The sequence below is a fragment of the Piliocolobus tephrosceles genome, chromosome 6 (genome assembly GCF_002776525.5).
Source record: "Piliocolobus tephrosceles isolate RC106 chromosome 6, ASM277652v3, whole genome shotgun sequence".
NCBI classification, from domain to species: domain Eukaryota; kingdom Metazoa; phylum Chordata; class Mammalia; order Primates; family Cercopithecidae; genus Piliocolobus; species Piliocolobus tephrosceles.
Window position 1 is genome coordinate 52,003,109 of NC_045439.1, and position 27,065 is coordinate 52,030,173.

Sequence of the window (27,065 nt, forward strand, 5' to 3'; positions counted from 1 at the left end):
AATATCAATTATGTTTACAAAATCGTCTACACAGTACACAGTTAAGCTCTTATGAAAACTCAGGCACTGAAAATTAAAATAATGATTTCAGGAAAGAAACCCTCTCTGAATGTTTTGTGTTATTTTTGTGAGATTTCCTCAACCCTAACTGTGAAGCAACACACTGTTTTGTATGTGGCTTTAGACAGAACGCTCAGTGACTGGAGAAAAATCACGTGGGATTTGATGGTGAGAAGTAATGATAATGTAAAAATACTACACGTGACTAGGTAAGGCGACTCACATTCCACTCACTCTGCTCAAGAGAAGAAAAAGATCCCTGGTGGAATGCGGTGGCTCATGCCTGTAATCCCAGCACTTTGGGAGTCTGAGGCAGGAGGATGGCTTGAGACCAAGAGTTCAGGACCAGCCTAGGTAACATACCAAGACCTTGTTGCTACTAAAAATAAAAATTATAAAAATAAAATTAGCCAGGCGTGGTGGCGCTTGCCTGTAATCCCAACTGCTAGGAAGGCTAAGGTGGGAGCTTGAGTCCAGGAGGTCAGGGCTGCAGTGAGCTATGATCACCTGTCACTGCACTCCAGCCTTGGCGACAGAGTGGAAACCCAGTATTTAAATTTTAAAAAAACGGCTGGGTGCAGTGGCTCACGCTTGTAATCCCAGCACTTTGGGGGGCCGAGGCGGGTGGATCACCTCAGGTCAGGAGTTCGAGACCAGCCTGACCAACAAGGTGAAACCCCATCTCCACTAAAAATACAAAAAGTAGCCGAGTGTGGTGGTACGCTCCTGTAATCACAGCTACTTGGGAGGCTGAGGCAGGAGAATGGCTTGAACCCGGGAGGCAGAGGTTGCAGTAAGCCAAGATGGCACTGGGCAAAAGAGTCGGATTCCATCTCAAAAAAAAAAAAAAAAATTCCCCTTTTTTCTCACTAACTTTCCATGCACTTGCACCGAGAATTTCTCTCCTGGAAGCAAAGACCACATTGCAGGTATCGAAGGAAATCAAATCTGCAGGCCCAGGCGCCTCCCAGCTGCAGGCGGAGTGGGGTGACTGCTCTGAGGCGAGGCGCCCCTCTCCGGCCCACCCCTAGCCCATCTCCGCTTCCCAGCGCCCATGGGCCAGTAACTAAATTCCGCTTCCCGCTCCAGGAACCATCGCCCAACGTTTCTCTCGCGCCCTCTGCAGGAGCCTGGGCCGAGGGCCGCCCCGCCTCGCTGCCCCCAGGCTCATAAATGGCCTCTGCGCCCCGGCCCGAGCGGGTTCCGAGGCTGCTCGCTGGGTGCTTACCCCCTTACCCGCCCCCACCCCCAACAGTGGGATTACTGTCCATGGAGCAGGAGGAAACCTACCTGGAGCTCTACCTGGACCAGTGCGCCGCTCAGGTAAGGCTGCCGCCACTGTGCCAGAGTCAGGACCCAAGTCCCGCCCGGTACTGTGTGCCAAGGGCTTTGCCTTCGTTCCTCTAAAAACTCATAGCGACCATAAGAGGCGGGCTTGGTTTCCCACGTCTTTCCGTCGAAGGTTAGAAGCTTCGAAAAGTGAAATAATTTGACCAAGGTTGCCAAACAGAGCTCGAACTTCATCTAGCGCGAATCCAGAACCCTTCACTCAGTCACCAGATTATACTGGCTATCCTGGGTTGTTTTGGTTTTTATTGATTGATTGATTGATTGATTTTTTTCTGAGATGGAGTCTCGCCCAGGCTGGAGTGCAGTGGCGCGATCTCAGCTCCCCAGACTGGCTTGAACTCTTGACCTCAAGTCATCTACCCACCTTCTTGGCCTCCCGAAGTGCTGGGATTTCAGGTGTGAGCCACCGCTCCTGGCCCCACGCCCGGTTCTAAAGGACACGCACAGAGAGCCCGTCGTGCTAGTTGTAGCCACTTTAGGTTCCCAAGGGTTTCTGCTTTGACAGGGGAAACAGAGATCCCTTGTACCCTGCAGCATGGATGCCAGTACTAGGCCTCCCTCGAGAATTCAAGTCTCTGGTGGAGTTGGTGGTCGCAGGATTTGCCAAATATCAACTAGAAACACCTGTGGCTCTTTTAGTTAATTACTCTTAAGACTTTTAAAAATCCTTAGCATCAGGCAGGGTGAGATGGCTCACGCCTGTAATCCCAGCACTTTGGGAGGCCGAGGCACGTGGATCATTTGAGGTCAGGAGTTCAAGACCAGCCTGGCCAACGCGGCGAAACGTCGCCTCTACTAAAAATACAAAAATTAGCTGGGCGTGGTGGCAGGAGCCTGTAGTCCCAGCTACTCGGGAGGCTGAGGCAGGAGAATTGCTTGCATCCAGGAGGCAGAGGTTGCAGTGAGCCGAGATGGCTCCAGGGCACTCCAGCCTGGGTGACAGTGAGACTCCGTCTCAAAAAAAAAACCAAAAAGCAAGAGAGCAATTTTTTTTTTCTTTGCTGGGAGAATTTTTTTTATAAAGACAGTGGTCAGCAGTGAGGTAGAAATGCTGACTTTCCCTAGAATTTAACACAGCAAAGAGCCCAGGCAGGAAAGGTTCTGAGAAAGATAAGTGGATACAGTTTAACAAAAAATGACTAAAGATCCTGAGGCCAAGGATGCAGTGAACATGCTACACAGACATGTTCTGAGGTGTGTCCCTACAGGCAGACCCTGCAGGGAGCCCGTCAAGTGTCCATTACTGTAAAACATCCCCCTTCAACTCCTCGCCATTGCCTTACATTCTTGTGTATGTTTAGCTTTGTTCCCTGATAAAATGCCTTGATGGGGAAGGGAAAGGGAGACACTGTTGCAGCTTTGGTGCTTTAGCATAAATTGCCCTAGGAGACCCTTTCCATCTGGGACAGGTGAGGCCAAGGAAACCCTGCAGTGGAATCGGGGCCCATTGTCCCCACCTCACTTAACGCCACTCTGTGGGTTGAGGGTGGGGAAAGATGGGAGCCTATCATGTATTCAAAATGAAACAGAGGTAAAAAAAAAAAAATCTTGAGAGACTAGCTTGATTTTTTTTCTTCTAAGGGCTTTCTTCAAACAATTAGTCACCCCTGCCACCTGCTGGACTTGTAACAGAACACTCCAATAGGCACTAGTCAGACGTACATTAGCGGAGGTAGTATTGAAATAGAGAAGATGCAACACAGTGCGTTCCTGACCCTTCGGTGGTCAGAAAAGAAATAAGATCTTTTTGAGTTTCTCCTGCAAGCAGTGCTCAAAATCTGGAGTCCAGGCCTGTAACTTGGGTGAAGCAGGTGGTAACGCATTTATCAAGGTAATCGATTTTTTTCCCATAATAAAGCCCATGAATTTTACATTAGTTGTTTTCCTCAGGTGCACACGTCATTCTCTCCGTTGCTGGATAATGGTAGTTAAACAGCCTTCCCTGGACTGAAAATACGTTGATTTACACTATTCTTACCATTTAAGTTTCAATAACTTTTTTCCTAGTGTAAAGTCTTGTAACTAGAACATTACAAGAATTCTTATTACACCTTTGCCTCAGAAGGAATAACCATGGGTCTTTAGTGAATCTTGATTAGCATTCAACTATATCTTAAACTTCCTTCATTTATTTAAATTTAAAACTCAAAATTATTTCAAAGTTAAGTCAACTAAAGTTTACAATTAACTTAAATAGTGCAGTATATCTGTTCTCTTCAAAGTATACAACAATTTAGAGCATGGTTACTCAACTGCCTCTATTGCAAAATTGGACTTAGAGAGTGGCAACTTATTAGAGATCTAACCAGAGTAGCAAAGATAGTCTATGAAGAATGCTTTTTCTGCATTTTATAACATTCTTTCCTGTTTTCATTAAGTGTACTGTAACTGTAATAGAATCTTCTTTTAGTTGGAGTCTTGCTTTTATCCAGACTGGAGTGCAGTGGCATGATCTCGACTTACTGTAACCTCTGCCACCCGGGTTCAAGAGATTCTCATGCCTCAGCCTCCCCAGTAGCTGGGATTACAGGTGTACACTACCACGCTCTGCTAATTTTTGCATTTTTAGTAGAGACGTGGGCCAGTCTAGTCTCAAAACTCCTAGCCTCCAGCCTCCTCCTGCCTCGGCCTTCCAAAGTGCAGGCATTATAGGCATGAGCTACCACACCTGGCCTGTAATAGAATCTTAATGGCATTTTCTAGAAAGAAGCAGTGCACGAATACAAGCAATCTTGAACTGCCTCTAACACTGAATACATTGCCTGCCTGCCAAAGTGACATCCCTTTTGTGTAACACGCTGTTCTGTCTGTTGTGTTTTTGTCTGTCTGTTTTGGGAACTGCCTAGGATGACCTTGCCCCACCCAGGTCTCCCCTGTTCAACCCAGTTGTACCTTATGGTATGTACATATTGAATGCATCCAATCCGGATACTGCATTTAATTCGAACCCTGAAGTCAAAGAAACATCAGGTGATTTCTCATCTGTGGATCTTAGCTTCCTACCAGATGAAGTTACTCAAGAAAATAAAGACCAACCTGTCATTAGCAGCAGACATGAAACTGAAGAAAATTCTGAAAGCCAAAGTCTACAAAGTAGGTTGCCATCACTGAGCGAACAGGACATTGGGCTGGGCTTAAACAGCAGTAGTTTGTCAAATTCCCATTCACAGCTGCACCCTGGTGATAGTGACTCAGTCCAGCCCTCTCCTGAGAAACCAAACTCCGACTCCTTGTCTCTGGCATCCATAACTCCCATGACACCAATGACCCCTGTTTCAGAATGTTGTGGAATTGTACCTCAACTACAGTAAGTTTTTATTTTTGTTTTAATTGAGCAGATTGGATACACATTTTATATTCCTGAATGTGATGACAACTAATTTCAGGATAATAATGTAGGGAAGAGAATTTCAGATTTCATAATTCTTTGTTTTATCAGTTCTAAATGGATTGTTGCTTTAGACAGTTTGATTATCTGTAAGGTGAAGCACTAATTCTTGATCCTCTATGGTGGGTGGAGGGGACTTAATAGACACATTCTTGAAGGATTGTATTGTTTATACTAAAGCACTGAAGTTGCTGAAAATTGTGGGTAGGGTTGGATAAACACCAAGGATATAAAGATGTAAAATTTAGTTTGATTTGCAAATTGATTCAGAATTATAATTTCTATTTTGAGGCATTGTTTTGAAAAAAGATCTAAAACTTAATTTTAGCAGCTAGTCATGAAATTTTAGGAAAGGCTCTTTTAGCACTTCACTTTGGGATTTTACACTTTACTAGGAATCATGTTGTCATGTATTTCACATTTGGAATAATTCTCCCCCTAGGAAATTGCTAAGGTATAACCTAAGAAATGAGAAAATAAGTTGTTTTGTATTTTTTTTTTTTTTACCCTTCATATATAATTTTCTAAACTGACTTATTTCTTCAGGAATATAGTTTCCACTGTCAACCTGGCCTGTAAGTTGGATCTGAAGAAAATAGCTTTGCACGCAAAAAATGCAGAATATAACCCAAAGGTAAGATTTCTCAGTATTCCTTTCAATAATTAGCTTCTCTTTAGATTTACTTTTCTTAATATGATCATGATATTGACTAATTCCTCTGTTTTTTCTTTAAAAAATTGTTACTGAAAAAGCTTTTGGCAACTCAAGGTTAATACCTCACTCTGTTTTGAGTTATAAAAAATAGTCTCATTCTTTATGCTGAATAAAGCAGTAATTGAGCAGTTCCTTAAAGATAAGCTCTTTCTTTTGTCATTCAAAAAGATTTTTCCGTATGACTATAATTTTCCACCTGACTATTGGGATGCTAACTTTCTTATATTCCATCATATTTCTGGAAATAATTTTTGCTAAATGTTGTCTCAGCTACCTGACACTTACTTATCTTTCAATTTACAATTCCTCTTATTTGAGAAGGCTAAATGGATTCTTGCCCCTACTGCAAAATTGGACTTAGAGAGTGGCAACTTATTAGAGATCTAACCAGAGTAGCAAAGATAGTCTATGTATAAAGTATAAAGTTCAAGCTCCTATTTACTAATGTAAGATTCAGGGATTTCCCCCCGCCCCCTCCTCAAAGTTTAATAAAATCTGTTCTTTCTTGTATCCTGCCAAGGCCAGGCATCCTGTTTTCAATGGCTTGTTTACCTAGGGTAATTGGATTTGTCGATCCTGTCAACTTTTAACGATTTGCCAGGCTCTGTACTTAGGAATACAAAGACGAGTAAGACCTGCTTCCTACTGGCAAAAAGTTCACTGGCTTAGGTGGTGGAGGATTTACGAAATTAGATGAAAAAAAGATCACATTCGTAGGAACCCAGAGACCTTGCAGGCATCAACTATTTATGTATTATTTGTTTTCACTGTTGTGGTAGTATTGTTGCTGACATCTGAATTTAAATGTTACCTGCATGTTACCCAAATACAATAAAGCTTTCCTTTTGATATTTCATACAGCTAACAATGGTGAGGACACACACACACACACACAAAGATGAGCTAAGATCCTCACAGCTGCAGCTGTGATCACATTGCGCAATCAGCATTTTAGGCAACTTTTATTTTCCACCATCCTCAGCACACCCCTCATTTTGGATGAGGGGTAGGAGTAGACGGGGCTGGGGATGAAGTGTATAGGATCTCTCTGAACTTGTGCTTGACACCCAAAGAAATTCTGACTTGGCCCTTAAGCTAGTACCCACCCCACTTCCCTTCCTAGCTTAATCGGGGAGAGGAGTTGGGGCGAAGAGACTGTGTAGGAGCAGGCCATTTGATGACATGTCAATGTGGCAGGCCAGAGGTTCCCTACCCTAATGTGTGTCAGCCTCACCTCCAGGGCTTGCTGATGCTACTGGTCTTGGATGACACTTTGAGAACTATAAGAGGCAAGAACTTGACATCAACTTTCTGTCATTCGTCTTTAGCATGGCTGTCATATAGACTCTTCCGCATTTTGGTTGCTTTTCTGTACATTGTCTTGGTGAGCCTTTAACATACTTCTTATTTTTTTCCCAAAGAGTCTTCAAAAGAAAAGAAGGTGTCAAAGTAAAAAGTAGGGAATCTGATCAGTTTGGGTTTTGAATCTTAACTTGACCATTTCCTGTGTAATATCGGAGGTTAAATAGGTCCTTGTTTTCCCTGAGCACTAAATGAGGATGATAATGAACACAGGTTCATCCTATCGTGAGGATAAATAGGAACTGAAACACAACAAGCATTCAAATTTAGCAGTTACTGATATTATTTTTACCTGTTAATAAGTACATTTTAGAATCATCATTATTTTTGTTAACCTTAATGTAGGGAGAAAAGACCCAGACATTTAGTTTTCCCATCCAATCTGTTTCTTTGAGATTTTCGTATGCAGCTCAGCTTTTCAATTGGGATAATGTTATCTCCTAGCAGAGGCTAATTCTCTTTTGGTTTCTGGGTATAGAGGTTTGCTGCTGTCATAATGAGGATCCGAGAGCCCAGGACAACGGCCCTTATATTTAGCTCTGGGAAGATGGTCTGCACGGGAGCCAAAAGGTATGAGGAATCATCCCTCCGCCGTTTCCAGAGAAACAGTTTAGTACGTGAAACAAGGAAGCATAGAATTAATGTGTTAAAGCACATAGTAGGAGCAAAATGCCCTCCTTTGCTGAAGACTTTATTCAATTAAATACCTCATTTTGGGTTAAAAACAGTCTTATAATACTGACTTGGGCCAGGCATGGTGACTCACATCTATAATCCCAGCACTCTGGGAGGCCTAGGCAGGAGGATCTCTTGAGCCCAGGAGTTTGAGACCAGCCTAGGCAACATAGTGAGACTCCATCTCTGTTTAAAAAAAGAAAAGAAAACTAAAAAATAGCTGGATGTGGTGGTGCATGCCTGGAGTCCTAGCTTCTTGGGAAGCTGAGGTGGGAGGATCACTTGAACCCAGGAGTTTGAGGCTGCAATGAGCTATAATCATATCACTGCACTCCAGTCTGAGTTACAGAGCAAGATCCTGTCTGTATTAAAAAAAAAATAATAAAATGCTGATATATCCCCATTTTACAGTTTCCCCTATTAAACCGAGGGGACTTAACTGTTACAACTTGTTTCTAAGGTAATTTTTTTAAAGTTACAGTAATGATAAAGTGTGTTATAAGCCTAGGCAAGTAGTTACTGTGGATTTTCCTCACTGCAGATAAATGGATAGAACTTTCTAAAGGAGCTAAATTAGACATTCCTTGACCATTAGCTTGCATTAGCTCAGGAGGCATCCCTTAAAAATCTCATCTCTCCTGGATCTCACCCAGAGGAAGCCCTGCGTTGCTGGGTATTCTTTCACCATGACTCTGTAGTGGGAGAGCCTGTTCTCCCCTGTAGGTGTTAAAAGATGAGAAACAAACTGTCCTCCTGAAAGGTTGTGCCAATTTCTAGCTCTAGAAATGTACTAAGTGTTCATTTTATCCTATGAACACTGGGTGTCGATATTCTTTTCATATTTACTAAATTGGCAAAAAGTTATGTTGTTTTACATTTCTTTGATTTACTAGTGAGATTAAATAACTTTTTAGAAGCACAGAAACTGCTGTGCCGTTTGCTCAATTATCTATGGAGAGATTTATCTTTTGTTTTTGTGTTTAACTATTTTCACCACTTTATACTGCAAATATTTTTTCTTAGATTACTGTTTATGGTGTTTTATGGTGGGTTTTTTTGTTTGTTTGTTTGTTTTTCTGAGACAGGGTCTCAATCTGTTGTCCAGGATGGAGTGCAGTGGCATGATCTGGGCTCACTGCAACCTCCACCTCCCAGGCTGAAGCCATCCTTCCAGCTTGGCCTCTCCAGTAGCTGGAACCACAGGCATGCACCACCAGGCCTGGCTAATTTTTTTTTTTAGAGATGGAGGTGTCACCATATTGCCCAGGCTGGTCTCGAACTCCTGGGCTCAAGTCTCCCAAAGTGCTGGAATTATAGGCGGCATGAGCTACTACATCTGGCCTATGGTGGGTTTTTTTAAAAAAACATAAATTTTGAAGGGTATATTCATTTTATCCCATTTTTTCTTTGTTTTCTACATTTGGCTTTGCCCTTAAGGCATTTGTGTACAATATTATACAAATATTGACTTTCATATGTTTTTCTGGTCTTTTTCAGGTCCTGCTTTGTGATAGGAAAAGGATAGCTGGTATTTTGATTCACCTAGAGCTTTCTCTAGATGGAAATGTTCTATATCTGCACTGTTTAATGCAATGATGTAGCCACTAGTCATGTGTGGCTATCGAGTGCTTGAAATACAGCTAATACAACTGAGGGACTGAATTTAATTTATATTAATTGGACAGAGCAGATCTAGAATTTTATTTCAACGTAAGATAACTATTTTTCCCAAATGATCATTCGGTACTCAGATACATTTACTGAAGAATCCATTGTTGCCACATTTCCCCCTACCTGTTTTTACATATTAAGTTCTTCACATGTGTCTGAGTACATTTCTGGACTTTCTCTTATGTTGATCCCAGGAATCTCCATTTTAAAGTGATTATTGGACAGTTGTGCAAGATGTCTGTAACAATGTTCATTTCAGCATTAAAACAGGGAAAACCTAATTAATAATAGGCTTTCAATCTGAAGTCATAAAGTAAAATTATATTAGCCATAGACACACACATACTGAGCTGAAAGGATGGTCACATTGTTTTAAGTTGGATTGCGGAGGGAGAAGTAAGCAACTAAATGGTGTTTGTTATCCAACTTTCATTGTAAAATATGCTCATGTTACACATACTACACACATTCATGAGTGTCTTTTCTCATCTGAATTTATTTGGTTCCTAAAATCTGACTGTGAAAGTTTGGATAATGAGTTCAGATAATAAGAGATACTTGTTATTCACATACATTTGGTTTTGAAGTTTTGGATAGTGAGTTGTGAGAATTTGGTTAATAAGAGGTGCCAGTATTATCTCCGCATTTTATCCAAACCTATTCTCTTTAGTTGTAATAGCAAGAGTAGGAGAGATACCTGTGTTTGCACATGAAAAGTGCAGAAGATCAAATTTAGGTAGTTAACACCGCTATGGGTGAGATTTTAAGATTTTTAAACTACTTTCTAATGTTTGTACAATGAACATGTATGCAGACTTTCAACTATTAGTGGTTTCAATAGAAACTTCTGTGTCCTTAGAATATCACAGCTGATATCCCAAGAAGCTACAGGACTATGCAAACTTGAAATTTGAACTTATTTACATTATGGGAAATGGAATAGATCAGTTGGGCAAAATGTAGTTCAAAATGGAAACAGTTTATTTCACTGCTAACCTGGGGACATGGCCTTGCTAAGGACATTTCAGGAGTGAGAAGTGGATGAAGAGAGCCAAGGGTAGTGCTGTGCAGCAGTAGTCAATCTAGTGACTAGATACCAGATCAACAGAGGGCCATGTGCAGTGGCTCACACCTGTCACCTGAGTACGTTGGGAGGCTGAGGTGGGGAGGGTCACTTGAGCCCTGGAGTTTGAGCCCAGCCTGGTGCAAGACAGCAAGACCCTGTCTCTATAAAAAGTTAGGTAGGTGTGGTGGTGCATGCCCCTGCAGGCTACTTAGGAGGCTGAGGCAGGAGGATCACTTGAGCTCAGAAGTTCAAGACTGCAGTGAGCTATGATCGTGCCACTGCACTGCAGCCTGGGTAACAGAGCAAAAACCCAGTCTCTTAAAAAAAAAAAAAAAAAAAGGGGGGGGGGTGAGGAGAATCAACATTATCAACATTAAATGAGGTGACACATATATGAAGTAATGAATACCCAAGAGGGGGCAGTGTTGGTGAAGGATCTGGATAAGAGAATCAAACGCTTGCTTCGGTCCAGGCGAACAAGTTCAAACTGGCTTTTCTTTCAGGTGTTTCTGATTTACGGCCTAAAAATAGGGCCAAACCCATGACGGGGGTGGAATTCACCTGATTCACCCACCAGGTGTTGCTACCTACTGTTTTGTTTTGTAACAGTTGAAAAATACCTAAGGAGAAATGAAGCCTCACCTCTCAGGACCCCACAGGCTCTGCTATGAATTTAGGGGTGCAGCAGGACAGACACTTAAAGGACATAGCCACAGAGTAGGACAAATTCCTGTCTTTCTTGTGTTGAGTATGAATTGAATTGAAGATTGGGCAAGAAAGCCAAGCAAAACAAGGCGGGTTTTGAGGTATTTTCATGTGGTTGTTTTGGACAATGTGTCCAGTAAAGACTCAAGAACTGATATCTTGTCTGTGCCACTCAGTCAGCACACATCTTACCTCCTTATATGTGATTTTTTTTTTTGTATGCATGTGTCCTTATTTTTCTTGTTGTTCCCCGCCCCCCCCTTTTTTTTTTGAGAGGGAGTTTCACTCTTGTTGCCCAGGCAGGAGTGCAATGGCGCGATCTCGGCTCACTGCAACCTCTGCCTCACTGCAACCTCTGCCTCACAAGTTCACGTGATTCTCCTGCCTCAGCCTCCTGAGTAGCTGGGATTACAGGTGCCTGCCACCACGTCCAGCTGATTTTTTTGTATTTTTAGTAGAGACGGGGTTTCATCATGTTGGCCAGGCTGGTCTCGAACTCCTGACCTCAGGTGATCCATCTGCCTCGGCCTCCCAAAGTATTGGGATTACAGGCGTGAGCCACTGCGCCCAGCCATTGTTCTCTTCTAAATGGGACATACTTTGAGACTGGATAAATGGTTCCCAAACTGTAGTGAGCAGCACAGTTACCTAGAGGGCTTCTTAAAAGACGGATTGCTCGGCCCCACCCCCAGAGTTTCTGCATGTCTGAGGTGGGACCTGGGACTTTGCATTTCTAACACGTTCCCAGGTGAAGCTGCTGGTCTGGGGACATGCTTTGCGAATCCTTGGAATAGTTTTAGCAAATAGCACCCAAGTAAAAGTAAAAGTACCTCATATATGAAAGGTGACAAATGACAAAAATTTGATTGTGTTCAATAGCTGTACAACTGTACAAGATCTTTTATAAGGTGCTAGGGACCAAAGTATGGGAAGTAAGTCCTCACAAAGCCTACAGCTTCACAGTGTATGTTGAAAGATGAACATGGTACAAACGGTAACAATCCAATATAACACCAGTAGTTTAGAGGATGTAGTGATTAAGACATCTTTAAACATATTTGCCCCTCCCCAGTGAAGAGCAGTCTCGACTTGCAGCGAGAAAATATGCTCGTGTGGTGCAGAAGCTTGGGTTCCCTGCCAGATTCCTCGATTTTAAAATTCAGAACATGGTTGGAAGCTGTGATGTGAGATTTCCCATCAGGCTGGAAGGTTTGGTGTTAACCCATCAGCAGTTCAGTAGGTATGATGGTTATATAGCTTGAACTTTGAATTTACCAAGATATTTAAGTTACATTATGGGTTGCTTATATAATGTATCTTTTAGAGAAACTGTGATTTAAAAAGAAAAAAAGGCGGGGGACACAATAGTGAAAAGATTAAGATGCTATGTGTGCCTGAGTCCTCATAGGTTACCATATGTGCCTAGTCTTTTGAAATCATGGTTCTAAAACTTAAACTTTAAGTTTAAATTGCTTAGCAATCACTTAGCTCATTAAAGCACACATCTCTGACTGGGCTTCTTCATTGGAGATTTTGCTACAATTTGTGCTTCTAAAAAGCTCAAAGGTGATGCCAGTGCTGCTGGTCAGAGGCCCACGTGTTGTGATCCACTGATCTACAGATTATAAGCACCCACATAGAAAATAAGCACACATGTAGCTTGGCAATGGCGCTGGCAAGATAAGGCATGTGAAAAGGACTAGGGCAGTAGGAAGGGGCTGACAGCTGGTGAGGGGAGAATGGATTGGAGAGAAGATGAAAAAAGAATGGCGGTAGCAGTCTATGAAAGCAATCCTAACTAGCTTTCCCCTATTTCAGTGTGTGTGTGTAGCTGCAGCCCCCATCACAACATTGTCTGTAGTATATTCCTCTCCCTAGAGAACATCTCTAGCCTTCCTGACTTCAAACTTCCTGTCTCAACAGCTAGTGCTCCTCCACCTGTCCCCAGCTATTTTAGTGGCTCTCCCATCCAGCCCAGGCCCTCAGAGAGCAAGGACGGAGGGTAACTCATCGACACCAAATCCCTCGACTCACCAAGATATACACCTGGGCTAGGGCACTTGACCTGGGTTAGAATCACAGATGCTCTTAAATTCTCTTGGCCAAGCTGGAACTGAAGTTCTTTCATTCCAACGTCTTACCCTCTCTGCCATCGAATGACTATCCTGTTAGAGTACATAGGGGCCAGGCGCGGTGGCTCAAGCCTGTAATCCCAGCACTTTGGGAGGCCGAGATGGGCGGATCACGAGGTCAGGAGATCAAGACCATCCTGGCTAACACGGTGAAACCCTGTCTCTACCAAAAAAAAAAATACAAAAAACTAGCTGGGCGAGGTGGCGGGCGCCTGTAGTCCCAGCTACTCGGGAGGCTGAGGCAGGAGAATGGCGTAAACCTGAGAGGCAGAGCTTGCAGTGAGCTGAGATCCAGCCACTGCACTCTAGCCTGGGCGACAGAGCGAGACTCCATCTCAAAAAGCAAACAAACAAAAAAAACAGTAGATAGGGATCATATTGCTGTGCTTTCCCTAGCATTTGTTAGCTTTCCTTTCAGATATGATCTGAATGGAAGTTAAAAATTCCTTTTTCTTCTAAAATATTTTCATTCATTCGGAGATTCAGCTTTTATGATACGCTTATTTTTCTCTTGATTGTATTTTCTTTTTTCTTCAGTTTTTTCACTGTATGCTATTGAATGCCTAAAATATACCCCATTTTTCAAAAACCTGAGCTCCCTATAAAGTCTTCCCATTCCCCCGTGTAAGACATATTGCCTCTTTAGATATCTTTCTTCCTTCAATCTTGGCATAATTTGCAGATTCCTAATAAAGCCTGTTTCTAAGAGTCTCCCAGTGCTTAAATTGTCTTATCTTCCAGACTCTCAGGTCATGAGCCTCCAGCCTATCTTTCTCTGAATCAGCTTAGTGTACATCTTGCAAGAGCTCTGCCTGAACTCTAAGGTTATGTCTACATTAGACTTAGCATTCCCTTCTGGCCATTCAGGGCTCTAAAATGATGTGTGTAGTTCTTCCCAAGTTTCCATTCATTTCTTTTTCACCAACAATGTCTTCCTTGCAGAGTAGATCTAAGTCTAGAATAGATGCCCCTTGTTATTACTACCAGCTTCTGGAAGGGTTGCCAGTAGGGCGTAGTGAGAATACATCAGACAGAGTGGGACCATCCCTGTTCTATCTTCCTCCTGGGACAGTTTTATGATTTCAGTCATCTTCTCCTCCCTCCCTCCCTCCCTCCCTCCCTCCCTCCCTCCCTTCCTTCCTTCCTTCCTTCTTTTATTTTAATCTGGCCAGGAAGCTTGCTTTGTATTCCCACAGCTGTCTATTTCTATCTCATTCTTGCCTCCTCCTCATCCTCTCCATTTAGCTGTCAGCCTCAGGTTATGGATTACAACTCCAGAGTGTATATTCTTGACACTGGGAACATTAAAAACACCTCTTGCCGGGCGCGGTGGCTCAAGCCTGTAATCCCAGCACTTTGGGAGGCCGAGACGGGCAGATCACGAGGCCAGGAGATCGAGACCATCCTGGCTAACACAGTGAAACCCCGTTTCTACTAAAAAAAATACAAAAAACGAGCCGGGTGCCGTGGCGGGCACCTGTAGTCCCAGCTACTCAGGAGGCTGAGGCAGGAGAATGGCGTGAACCCGGGAGGCGGAGCTTGCAGTGAGCCGAGATCGGTCACTGCACTCCAGTCTGGGAGACAGAGCGAGACTCTGTCTCAAAAAAAAAAAAAAAAAAAAAAAAAAAAAACCTCTTAGCAGGTTTGAATTTTTAACATGAGGCCTCTCTAATTGTCTGTAGCTCTGTGGGGAACCATGGCACATAATCAGTTATAATTATCAGGCCAAATTTGCCATGTGTTAAACCCCTAAGATCATTCAGTTCCATAGGTTCTGCAAATTTGTATGTCAATATTTAATAATACAAGTATCTCCTTTTGTTACCAGGCACTTTCTCTGGCAGTCTTTCTACGTCATAATCATTTCCACAGTTATCAATGAGAATTTTTCCTTTTTTTTTTTTTTTTTTTTTTTTTGCGATGGAGTTTCGCTCTTTTGCCCAGGCTGGAATGAAGTGGCATGATTTCAGCACACTGCAACCTCCACCCCCCCGGGGTTCAAGTGATTCTCCTGCCTCAGCCTCCTGAGGAGCTGGTATTATAGGTGCCCACCACCACACCCGGCTAATTTTTGTATTTTTAGTAGAGACGAGGTTTTATCATGTTGGCCAGCTGGTCTCAAACTCCTGACCTCAGGCAATCCACCCACCTTGACTTCCCAAAGTGCTAGGATTACAGGCATGAGCACCGCACCAAGCCCCCTCTTTAATTTTCATTTCAAAAGTATCCTGATGGTAAATACTTGCTATATGAATAAGATCTAGGTGACTACCACGTAGCAGATGCTAGCATGATAATGTGCAAGCAATATAGCTATAGTCCCTTGCCCACACAGAGATCACTGTCTAAAAGAAAAGAAAAGATGGACAAGTCAATGATGAATAAGATGTAGGTGACTACCAAGTAGCAGATGCTAGGGTGATAATGGCAAGCGATATAGCTATAGTCCCTTGCCCACATAGAGATCACTGCCTAAAAGAAAAGATGGACAAGTCAATGACAGTAATGAAACATGATGACTGTGAAAGTAAGGCCCTTTGGGGACTATGAGACTATAAAGCAGGGTCTTTAACGTAATTGGGGGTGGGTAGAGATCAAGGAAGACTTTCTTGGGGAAGTAACATTTAAAGTGAGATTTGAAGGATGGGTCAAAGTTGGGTTGGCCAAGAAATTGGCAGGTGTTCAATATTCTGAATCTTTGTGAAATGTTCTCCATCCCTAACCAAAACCACTCTCTCTATCTCAGCCTTCTTTTGGAATGAGGCAGAGAATAAATAAAATGAAGTATATTCCTAATTGGGAGCTCATTCTACTAGTAATCTTAAAACCATGGTTCTAAAAGCCAAACAGTTCAATATCATTTACGTAGCAAAGTTTTTGTTTTTTCTAAGTCTTAAAATTCAGCTGGAAGACCAAATGGAAATCTTCCTTCGGTGTCTGCAGCCTTCATTTTCTTGGCCTGGATCTCATAGTCCTGGATTTTCGGGGCTCCCTCTAGTATCACGGTCTCCCCAGTGTCGGGAAGTGGTTAGTGGGAGAAAGTCTTGACAGGCTCCCTGCAGTAAGACAGAGTGATGTTCCAGGAAGACAGTTCCACCCACAGTGACCTCCTATACTTGAGATGGGCAAGCCTCACTTCAAGATGGCCTTTCTGGAGCCAGTAAGAGATTCCACATCTGCTCTTGTTCTGGGGTTTGTTCATTGCTGAACTGAATGGAGCTTTTCCATGCAGTCTGGATTCACTCTTTAAGTGCAAAGATGCTAGTGTTCCATTTATTGGATGTCTTTTGTTCTTATATTTCTTGTTCATTGGCCACTACTTTGAGAATAGTTTTATTCACCTCCTCTCACCTCCTGACTTATTTTTGGTAGGTTCCTCGAGCCTTTCTAGGAATCTGCCCTCCTCTCCAGGCTGGAGTGTGGAGAAGCAGCTCTTAAGTGCTATCATCCTTTGCTCCATGGAGAAGCCAGCTTACATTCATACTAGTAAATATGAGTTACTATTTATGGCAACAAATCCTGAATTTTTAAAACTTGGGATAACTGGATTTTCTTTATTTATATAGCACCTCTTCAAATACAAATAGCAGTAGCCTAGAAATATTTTTAGGTTCTATCTGCTGAAAATGTTAACTTCAGCAGTTTATAAAAGCATACAAAATGTGTTTATGACTGGAGAATTTGGAAATCCAGATAAACATGATTATGCATTCTTATCAACAGACTTTTTTGAAAAGATAGAGGATGTTTAACCAACAAGATCTTAAATACACTAAATCAGATGCCCTAAGTTACCTTGATTTTTAATAACCATCCAGGATGGCTTGCACTTGAAAAAGTGTTATGACCAAAAATTAATTATGTTCCTAACTTCCATAAGATATTACCTAGGACACTCAGGACTCTTTTCATCAAGATAGTTAAAAGGTTTTTGATAAAACAGTTAACTTATTTACAACTGCTTTAATATGCACTTTAATATACTGGGCCTTACATGTTACGGGAAAGGAGCTGAATCGTGCTATTTTTAACATTTTCCTTTTACATCTTAACAGTTACGAGCCTGAACTGTTTCCTGGTCTTATTTATAGAATGGTAAAACCACGAATTGTGTTGCTTATCTTTGTATCTGGAAAAGTTGTGTTGACAGGTAAGTACCAAGATTATTTTCTGACTCATAAAATGTAATCGCTATGTATGTGCTTTGCTTATTCTTTTAAATACCTTTGTTCACCATGGTAAAGTAATTCTTGTTATTACAGAATACCTGGAATGAAAAATAAGAAAGGAATAACATAGGTCCCAATACCGAAAACAAGAATTTTTTCATGTTTTTATGTCATTTTATAAGTATTTCATCTTTACATCCTGAGTTTAAAAAAAACATTATCCGTGATAATTTTTTTAAGCTTACTGTTACAAACTCTTCATAAAGGCTTTTAATGGCCACACAAGGTCCTAACACAGGGGTCAACAAACTCTTTTCTGGAATGGGCCAAATACTAAATATTTTAGGCTTTGTGGGCCACAGGGTCTGTCACAATTACTGAGCACTGCCATTGTAGTGTGAAAGCAGCTCTGAATGTTACATTATATAAAGGAATGGGCTCTGAATTGTGAATTTCATATCACATAATTTATGTGTATCATGCAACATTTTTTCCCCAACTGCTGAAAAAGATAATAAACCATTCGTAGCTCACAGGCTAACAAAATCAGGCAGCAGGATGGCTTTAGCCAGCAGACCTACCTTTCCTGAACCCATTCTAACATGTTGTTGAATCAAATGTACTGTCCCATTGTTAGCTAGGTAAATGTTCCTTCTTTGTGTGCTACTTAGGAAGGGCAGACATTTGGCTGTTTTTACCTGTAGACAATTATGTTATTAGTGTGGACACTCAGAAATGGGACTTTCGTTTAAGGCTATGTCCATTTTGTTCTTAGAACAAATCACCCAATTGTTTTAAAGGGATATACGACATAGTTCTGTATCACATGGTCTTACATGCAATGTATCTAAATATCTTTTGCCAAATGCTCAGCAGCATTCCAAACAAAATGGTACCAAAGAAAACTTTAACTGTATACGTCAAGATTATCTCACTGCTTTAACCCTACCGGTAATCAGAGACAGAAATCGACCACTTTTCAACATATCCAATAAATAGCATTTTGGCTCTTGTAAGTAATATGTACATAACTTATCCTTTGGTCTACTTAGTTTGTATTCGTTTTCTCAGGATTTATGAGTCTACTATAATACTATTAAAGATAAATTACTCTTTGCTATATTTGTTACTTTTCCAGTTGGCTTATTTTTAATAATTTTTCCATAAACAGCACTTTTAAAAACTACTTGAGGGAATGGTTGAGACTCCTTTCTATGTCATTTTACAGAAGGTTGCTATATATATATAGCAACCAATATATATGTTTTCGTTTTTGAGACAGAGCCTCACTCTTGCCTAGGCTGGACTACAGTGGCGTGATCTTGACTCACTGCAACCTCCACCTCCTGGGTTCAAGCGATTCTCCTGCCTTAGCCTCCCAAGTAGCTGAGACTACAGGCCTGTGCCACCATGCCTGGCTAATGTTTTGTATTTTCAGTAGAGATGGGAGTTTGCCACGTTGGCCAAGCTGGTCTCAAACTCTTGGCCCCAAGTGATCTGCCTGCCTTGGCCTCCCAAAGTGCTGGGACTACAGGTATGAGCCACTGCACCCAGCCTATAGAAGGTTGTTAGTTTGTCTAGTTTTGTCTTTTTATACATTTTACTCTCCTCTACCATAATGAATGTCAAGTTTATGTGGCCTGAGCCAAACTGATCTCCATGCCCCAGTCCCAAATAGCTAGCCAACCAACTTAACACTACATATTCTTCTCATTAATTTTGGATGACTCCTTTTGACCTTTATTTTACATATGCAGTTGTTCTTCGGCTCTGCCTTTGCTCTGGGATTATCCCATTATAATCCTATTGCCTTGATCTTATTGTAGCTTTAATACTCATGGTATGTCTAATAGGGCCAATTTCCCCTCATTACTTTAATTTTTATATTTCTTAGCTTCTCTTAAATATATATTCCTCCAAATTAGAATTTTATAAAATCTTGCCTCATCTAAAAAAATTGAGACTTTTATATTACCTGAATTCAGAAAAATTGATTAAGTCATAACTCAGCATCCAGCAGAATGACATGTCTATTTTAAGTGTAACTCTGAGTTTTGTAGTTTGCTTTTCTGTAAGAAACAATTAATGTGTCTTCAAAGAGGGGAAAGTTGCTGGGTAGCACTTTGGGAAGTTGAGGCAAGCAGATCACATGAGGCCAGGAATTCACGACCAGCCTGGCCAACATCGTGAAACCCCATCTCTACTAAAAATACAAAAATTAGCTGGGCATGGTAGCAGGCACCTGTGACCCCAGCTACTTGGGAGGCTGTGGCAGGAGAATCACTTGAACCCGGGAGGCAGAGGCTGCAGTGAGCCAAGATCGCACCACTGCACTCCAGCCTGGGTGATAGAGCGAGACTTCATCTCAAAAAAAAAAAAAAAAAGCCGGGCACGGTGGCTCAAGCCTGTAATCCCAGCACTTTGGGAGGCTGAGACGGGTGGATCACAAGGTCAGGAGATCGAGACCATCCTGGCTAACATGGTGAAACCCCCATCTCTACTAAAAAAATACAAAAAAAACTAGCCGGGCGAGGTGGCGGGCGCCTGTAGTCCCAGCTACTTGGGAGGCTGAGGCAGGAAAATGGCGTGAACCCGGGAGGCGGAGCTTGCAGTGAGCTGAGACCTGGCCACTGCACTCCAGCCTGGGCGATAGAGCGAGACTCTGTCTCAAAAAAAAACAACAAAAAAAATTTAATTAATTAAAAATTAAAACCAAGTGGGAAAGCTTGTTTGGAATCTAAGAGCCTTTTGAATGCAGCAAAACTATAATTCCGCAGATGCCACTAATTTAGAGTCTGGAGTAATTAAGACCCTCTAGTGACTGACATAAAGTTTACCTCTATATGTCCTAGAGGAAGTGAGAAAAGCCTGCCAACAAAATTGAATAGTATAGATATCAGAGGCAATTACATACCCCACTTAAGGAAACACACTTTCAAGTCCTTTGCAAGGAAACTTTCATAAATGCCATGTATCATTACAAATAAAGCTTATTAAAAGTGAAAATTGCCAAGCAAAGGCAAAGTTCCTATTATAGATTTCTTTAAATGCTCTTAATTCACATCAGATTTCCCACTTACCCCAAATCTCTTTTAAAAAGCTTTCATGGACACATTTGCCAGAAGTTTCAAATCACAGAAGTAAAGGATTGTTACTAAATACTAAAGACTATACAGTACACTTCCCTTAAAATTTCTAAGTATACAGAATAGGAAAATTTAAATTTCTTCATTCTTGCAAGATATGGATCATGACTCTTCTGGAGGAGGGGATTAAATATATTAACTGAAATCCAAATTCTGCTTATATTGTGAAGTAAAAGTTAATTCATGACTTACTACTGAAATGATAAATAATTATCTGTTGGTGTTTTACCTGTTTATGCTATACCATCTTAAACTATTTTGCCAAAGCTACATGGTTTAGGTGATTTTTGCCTCAACCTTAGAGACAAATGTTCCTTATTCCTTAATCCTGTGTCTCTAGACTCTTTTCACCTGCAAATGGATTAAAAACTTAAGGGCCTGGCTAGGCGCCATGCTCACGCCTGTAATCCCAGCACTTTGGGAGGCTGAGTTCGAGACCAGCCTGGCCAACATGGCGAGACTCTGTCTCTAATAAAAATACAAAAATTAGCCAGGTATTGTGGCGCATGCCTGTAATTCCAGCTATTCAGGAGGCTGAGGCAGGAGAATCGCTTGAACCTGGGAGGCAGAGGTTGCAGTGAGCCGAGATTGTGCCACTGCACTCCAGCCTGGGTGACAGAGCAAGAGTTTGTCTCCAAAAAAAAAAAAAAAAAAAAAAAAAATCTTAACACCTTAAGGGCCTAATCTCAGGGGGAAACACCTCAGGAAAGGGACCAAAGTGGTCTCCTTTCAGACTTCTCCCTAAACTGAAGCTTGAGGAGGCTCATGTGTGGCCTAGTGCAGCATGGCACAACTGGGTACTCTACAGAGATGTTCTGAAAGCAGTATCTCAGTAATGGTAAATAACTTGCCTAGAAAATGGTAATGTGTTGCAATTACAAATGAACTTTGAGTCTGACAGTAGAAAATAATGAATTCCAGCTCCTGCGTAGGTAGGAACTGTAGAATGCCAATGCCCATAGTACAGATGGGTGGCAATTTGAAACTCTTGTATCATGCCATTTGCAGGTCTTTGAAAATAATTTATCCATATAAAATGGTCTTACTCCCCTGAGTTGCCAAAGCTACAGCCACCATGTTCAAGGTTACTTCTGAATTTCCTAATTATCGTCAAGTAAGCTGAAAACAAAGAGGCCCTGCTGTCCTACTGTCATGGTCCTGAACAGAAAGCAACAGGATCTGGGCCCAGCTTACACTGTTCTCCTGGATCTGTGTTTGTTTTCTGTGGCTGGCGTGACATTTAGGACCCATGTTTTTTTCTCAAACCACAGTAAAATTAATAGCGTAGCTAGGTTCTGCTGGAATAATGTACAACAAACAGCAAATATGTCAACTTCCACTTCTAAGATGAGGCATAATCATCAGAGCTAACATATTGGGCACTCATATGACAGACACTGCTACATAAGGACTTTCACGTGGGGTCTAGTTAACTGTGAGTTGTACTTTATACCTCAGTTTCCTCACCTGTAAAATGGAAAGGCTTAGTACACTTAACAGTGTCAAGCAGCTGTGTGTGCCACAGGGCAACAGGCATATGAGCAGCCTGGCTCCAGAGCCCACTGGGCTCACCTTGACCCACAGCAATTTACAAGTCTACAGTAACACCTGTGTGGTCTCTTGGGCACCTTCTTAATTGTCCTTGTCAGCTGACAGAATGATTAAGATTCTCTTAGCAGTGAGGGTCAGCAGGTGTGGTGGCTAAAAGGCTGGACTGGAGAGTTGTCCAGTTTTAATCACGATCTGTCGTTTATTGACTGTATGGCCTTGGTGAGTTTAAGTTCTCCAGTTTGGTTTCCATACATGCAAAATGCAGGTGACCATAGAATCTATCTCCTAAGCATTGTAAGGAAGCAGAAAACCAGTGCCTGGCACTGTTGAGCTATTATCTTAGTGAAAACCCACTCTCCTGGTTTTTTCTCTATCATTGACAAAGACTGGAATTTTGCTGTGATGCCTTGCCCTGATGATAGGAATATGAAGACAAAGAGCCTTCAGGAAAATGCTTATTTACTTATTTCCCTCTAGCATAAAGAACTAAGAAGTTGGGTCATTGTTGCTGAGGGTCACCCTCAATCAGCTCAACATCCGTGCTTCTCGGAAATGAGTAGATCAGAGGACAGCAGAAAAATGCCAAGACTTATTTGTGAGTGGGCCAGAGACACGACAGGATGTCCCTGCCAATTGTTAACAGTAACCCCCAACTAATAGCAACTTGGTATATGTCATAAAATGAATAACTTGAGCAGTGCAATGCTATTTTTACAAACGTGTAAGGCTTTGACTTATATACACACAGATGTGGCATCACTTGGGAAAATAAGATGTGCAGTTATGGCTTGATGTAAGAACAGAGCTGGAAAATCCACATAGTATTAGAGGTTGATATTTGGAGCTGACTAAGGGGTAGGGATGAACTTACAAACCTTATGGACAAATTACAGATATTTAATAAATTTGGGGTGCCTACCAAGTACTTGTAATGTGCTGGGGGCTGAGGACAAAGGTGAATCTAACATACTCCCCATCTGGCAGGAATCCAGCCCTTCTGAAGGAGACAGATATAAAGAAACTACATGTTGCTGGCTTATTAGAATGAAATGATAAGCCATATGTACTTGGACTAGCCATGTCAGTCCCTAATCCAGAAGTATATTCCTCTAGGGTAATAAAATGGCTTAGATCTTATAAAATGCCCCGACTTTCTACAAACCTTAGTTCACACACTCTTTATCACAACTCTATAAGAAGGTTTATTGTCCTTATTTTACAAGAAAACTGAAAGTGGTTAAGTAATTTATTTTCCTGTTATTTCAAAGCTAGTTAGTGGTAGAGCTGGCACTTCAGCCCATATTGTTTGATCTCAAAGCCAGTCCTTTCTCTAGTGCACCAGGCCACACAATTTTCACCTTACTCACCAAGGTTAGGAATGGTATTTATTCCCCAGTCATTACAGCCCAAAGAAAAGGAATGGTAAGTTTTGCTTAAAAAGCAAGGATCATATCCCAGCACTTTGGGAGGCCAAGGTAGGCAGATCACTTGAATCCAAGAGTTTGAGACCAACCTGGGCGACATAGCGAGACCCTGTCTCTACTAAAAATACAAAAAATTAGCCAGGCATGGTGGTGCGTGCCTGTAATCCCACCTACTTGGGAGGCTGAGGCATGAGAATCACTTGAACCCAAACCCAGGAGGCAGAGGTTGCAGTGAGCTGAGATGGCGCCACAGCACTCCAGCTGGGGTGACTGAGTGAGACTCTTTTTTTTTTTTTTTTAAAAAAAGGAAAGGGTCATCTAATTGGAGCCTGGTACTACAAATTGGGGGTTTTGATTATTGATTGATTATTAATAGGACTATGGAGGCAATTTAGGTTCCCTTAAACTTTTGATGACAATATTTTAGTGAGGAAATATTTGACTAAATTGACCAAATTCCCTCATTGTAACACCTGGTTACAAATATTGGCAATGTTGATTCGTTGACTTTTGGTGTAAAGGAAGGAACACTGGATACACGAGCTCTTTTCCCACAGCTGCTGCTGTATGATTCAGGTAACATCTGTTTCTTATGCCTCTATGAAATGAAGAAATTGTACTAATTTTCCTAAAGTCCTCTTATGTCTAAAATCGTTTCTCTATGATATAATGATCCCTCAAACGTCCATTCCCTCTTGGGAAAGGGTGCTCCCCAGGGGCCCCCAGATGGTATACTCCTTGTGCTTGAATGCAATACTCTTAGTTATGATTTTTGGTCTGCAGTCCGATGCTCTACCCCTGAGCTATACCACCTCCTAGTTATGATTTTTTAGTATGAAAATGTTATGGAAAAAAAGTGAAGTTCATGGCTATCCCAAAATACTGGACCTGGACACTGTTCCTCAATTAAATGTGAAAAGAAGAACCTTGGTTTTGGGGATTTTGGGACAGGGGCATGTGTGTGTTTGCGGTACCTATTATGCTTCACTATCTGCTAACAAGGTTGTTCAAGATGAATGTAGCTAGAAGCCCAAGAAGTCCATCAAACCAGAGGCAGAGGTTCTTGCTTCTTCACCAACTCACTGTTTAGTTTCTAAAGAGACTGGTTTTGTAGAAACCAAAATTTTAGTGCTGGAACTAAAAATCTGCTGAAACTTGTGACTTTTTCTACCCCAAAGGTCCAGTTGCTCTTATGTGTGTCAGTAACTCACTCTCCTCCCCACCCAAAATCTTTGAAGGTGAAGACCTACAGATAGTGAACTTTTTGGCAATAAATAAGTAACTTACCTTTTCTTCTCTTTATTTTTTCTCTTTCTATTTTTTTCCTTTTTCATTTTTATAGAGACAGGGTCTCCCTATGTTACCCGGGCTGGTCTCAAACTCCTGGGCTCAAGGGATCCTCCCACCTTGGCCTCCCAAAGTGCTGAGATTACAGGTGTAAGCCACCATGCCTGCCCTTACTTCTAAAAAAATTAAGCTTATAAAGACTTCATCCCTGATAATTTAATCTTTAAGGTGAACGTACATAACAAATTTAGCCATTTTAAAGTAAACAGTTCAGTGGCATTTAGTAGCTGGTTGTGTGTTGTGAATATACGACCCCCTCTACCTAGTTCTAAAACATTTCCATTGCTCCAAAATAAAACCTGATATCATTCAACGGTTCCCCTCGTTCCCCTCTCCCTGGATATTTCTTATACATAGAATCTTACGTGTCTTCTTGTGTCTGGCTTTTCACTTAGATGAGCCTAAGACACATGCTATATGTTGTAGCATGTGTGCCTCATTTCTTTTTATGGCTGAGTAATATTCTATTGTATATATACACTATACATTTTTGTTTCATTTTGAGACAGAGTCTCGCTTTGTCACCCAGGCTGGAGTGTAATGGCGAGAACTCTGCTCACTACAACCCCTGCCTCCCAAGTTCAAGCAATTCTCCTGCCTCAGCCTCCCAAATAGCTAGGATTACAGACGCCTGCCACCACGCCTAATTTTCTTTTGTATTTTTAGTAGAGACAGGGTTTCGCCATCTTGGTCAGGCTGGTCTTGAAGTCCTGACCTCAGGTGATCCACCTGCCTAGGCCTCCCAAAGATATGGGATTAGAGATGTGAGCCACCACGCCCCACCTACACTATAAATTGTTATCCATCCGTTGATAGGCATTTAAGCTGTTTCCACCTTTTGGCAATTGTGAATAGTGCTGCAATGAAAGTGCGTTTTTTTTTTTTGAGTACCTGTTTTCAATTTGGGGAATATTTACCAAGGCATGAAATGGTTGGGTCATGTAGTAATTATTTAACTTAAAGAATCACTGAACTATTTTCCACAGTAGCTGATCCATTTTATGTTCCTATCAGCAATGTACTTTATAGTTCTTAAGAGTCTTTATCAACTAAAGCTATTTTCCCTTTCTCTTCATGCTAACAGTTGTTAGTCCTTTCATTATCCTCCTTCCTTCCTTGCCTCCAGACCACAAAATATCAGATTAGCTGATTAGTGTCCTGATTAGCTGAAGCTCCATATAAACATAAGTAGTATCAGTCCATGACCCTTAGCACAACGTGCCTGCATAATTTGGAAGGTGGAGGTAGTGGTGTTTGGTTGGTGGAGGTGAGAGATGAGTAGGGACTGACTAATATTTCTCAAGAGTGGAGACTGTCTGATTCATGTTTTTATCCCTGTAATTCCTAGAGCAGTTATGATTTACAATTTCTTGAAACCTAAGACTTTACAAGTGACAGTAGTACAATTTTCCCCTCTAATAATCCCTTCCCATCCACTAAAATTTAAAACTCTTTTAAACTTAAAAGTTAAAACTCTTTTAAATTTTAAAACTTTTAAATTTAAAACTAAAATGTAAAACAAATTCAAAGCTCATTTGTCTCAATCTGTTAGTCAATATTAGGGAATCAAGATGTTAACTAGAGAGGAGGTGGATCAAAGGAAGTCCCTTTTGCTGGTAGCTAAGTGCCCACAGGTGCTGATGAAATTACCCTGCGGCCATATTCATGGCACACGTAGAGATAACATTCCACATTTCATACTGAGCACTGTGTGAGCAAAGATGACACCCACAGAGAAGTTCTAGAAACCTCTGCTCTAAGGTTTGTGTCTTGTGGAAATATGACTGTAGTTGCCAAATTATTTACCTGAAATGAATGCCATTTCTCAGGTACAGCTAAAGAGATGTCATATTGTAATTGGAGACAATACAATGAAATTTTAGTGTTTAGATTTTGGTATTTTTTACATTAAAAATTATGTAAACCTGGATTTCTTTATAGGTGCCAAAGAACGCTCTGAGATCTATGAAGCATTTGAAAACATCTATCCTATTCTAAAAGGTTTTAAAAAAGCCTGAGCATATTATTCAACATCTCACATTATTCTGGTTTGAATATGTCCATAAGCCCAGCACAGAAACAGCTGGATTCTTCTACCTTTAATTGTAGATGTTCCAAGTACATTACTTATTAAAGGGTGATTCTGTGTAAGTAAACCTGTCTAAGAAACAAAGAAAAATTTGTATTCAAAATGACTCCTTCTGTGTTATTTTAAAAACTGAACAAGTAAACATTTCAAAATTTGAGAGATTTAGGGTCTCACTAGAATGATATTGTAGTATCATTAAGACTCAACGCGTTTCC

General features: G+C 41.4%; 1 protein-coding gene across 1 annotated transcript; it reads left to right on the plus strand.

Moving 5' to 3' along the window:
- The first annotated feature begins 1,162 nt into the window (after window positions 1-1,162).
- Window positions 1,163-26,947, plus strand: TBPL2 (TATA-box binding protein like 2). The gene is made up of 7 exons (XM_023231161.1): window positions 1,163-1,383; window positions 4,257-4,717; window positions 5,345-5,432; window positions 7,354-7,445; window positions 12,065-12,232; window positions 17,180-17,274; window positions 26,703-26,947. Exons 1-7 carry the CDS (start codon window positions 1,234-1,236, stop codon window positions 26,777-26,779), a joined length of 1,131 nt encoding a protein of 376 aa, XP_023086929.1. The 5' UTR covers window positions 1,163-1,233; the 3' UTR covers window positions 26,780-26,947.
- Window positions 26,948-27,065: the final 118 nt, after the last annotated feature.

Bases quoted from the DNA above. Each gene is read 5' to 3' on its own strand.
- TBPL2 (XM_023231161.1), top strand. From the start codon at position 1,234: ATGGCCTCTGCGCCCCGGCCCGAGCGGGTTCCGAGGCTGCTCGCTGGG. The intron at 7,446-12,064 runs GTATGAGGAATC...GCCCCTCCCCAG, and splicing joins GTCTGCACGGGAGCCAAAAG to TGAAGAGCAGTCTCGACTTG. The intron at 17,275-26,702 runs GTAAGTACCAAG...ATTTCTTTATAG, and splicing joins TGGAAAAGTTGTGTTGACAG to GTGCCAAAGAACGCTCTGAG.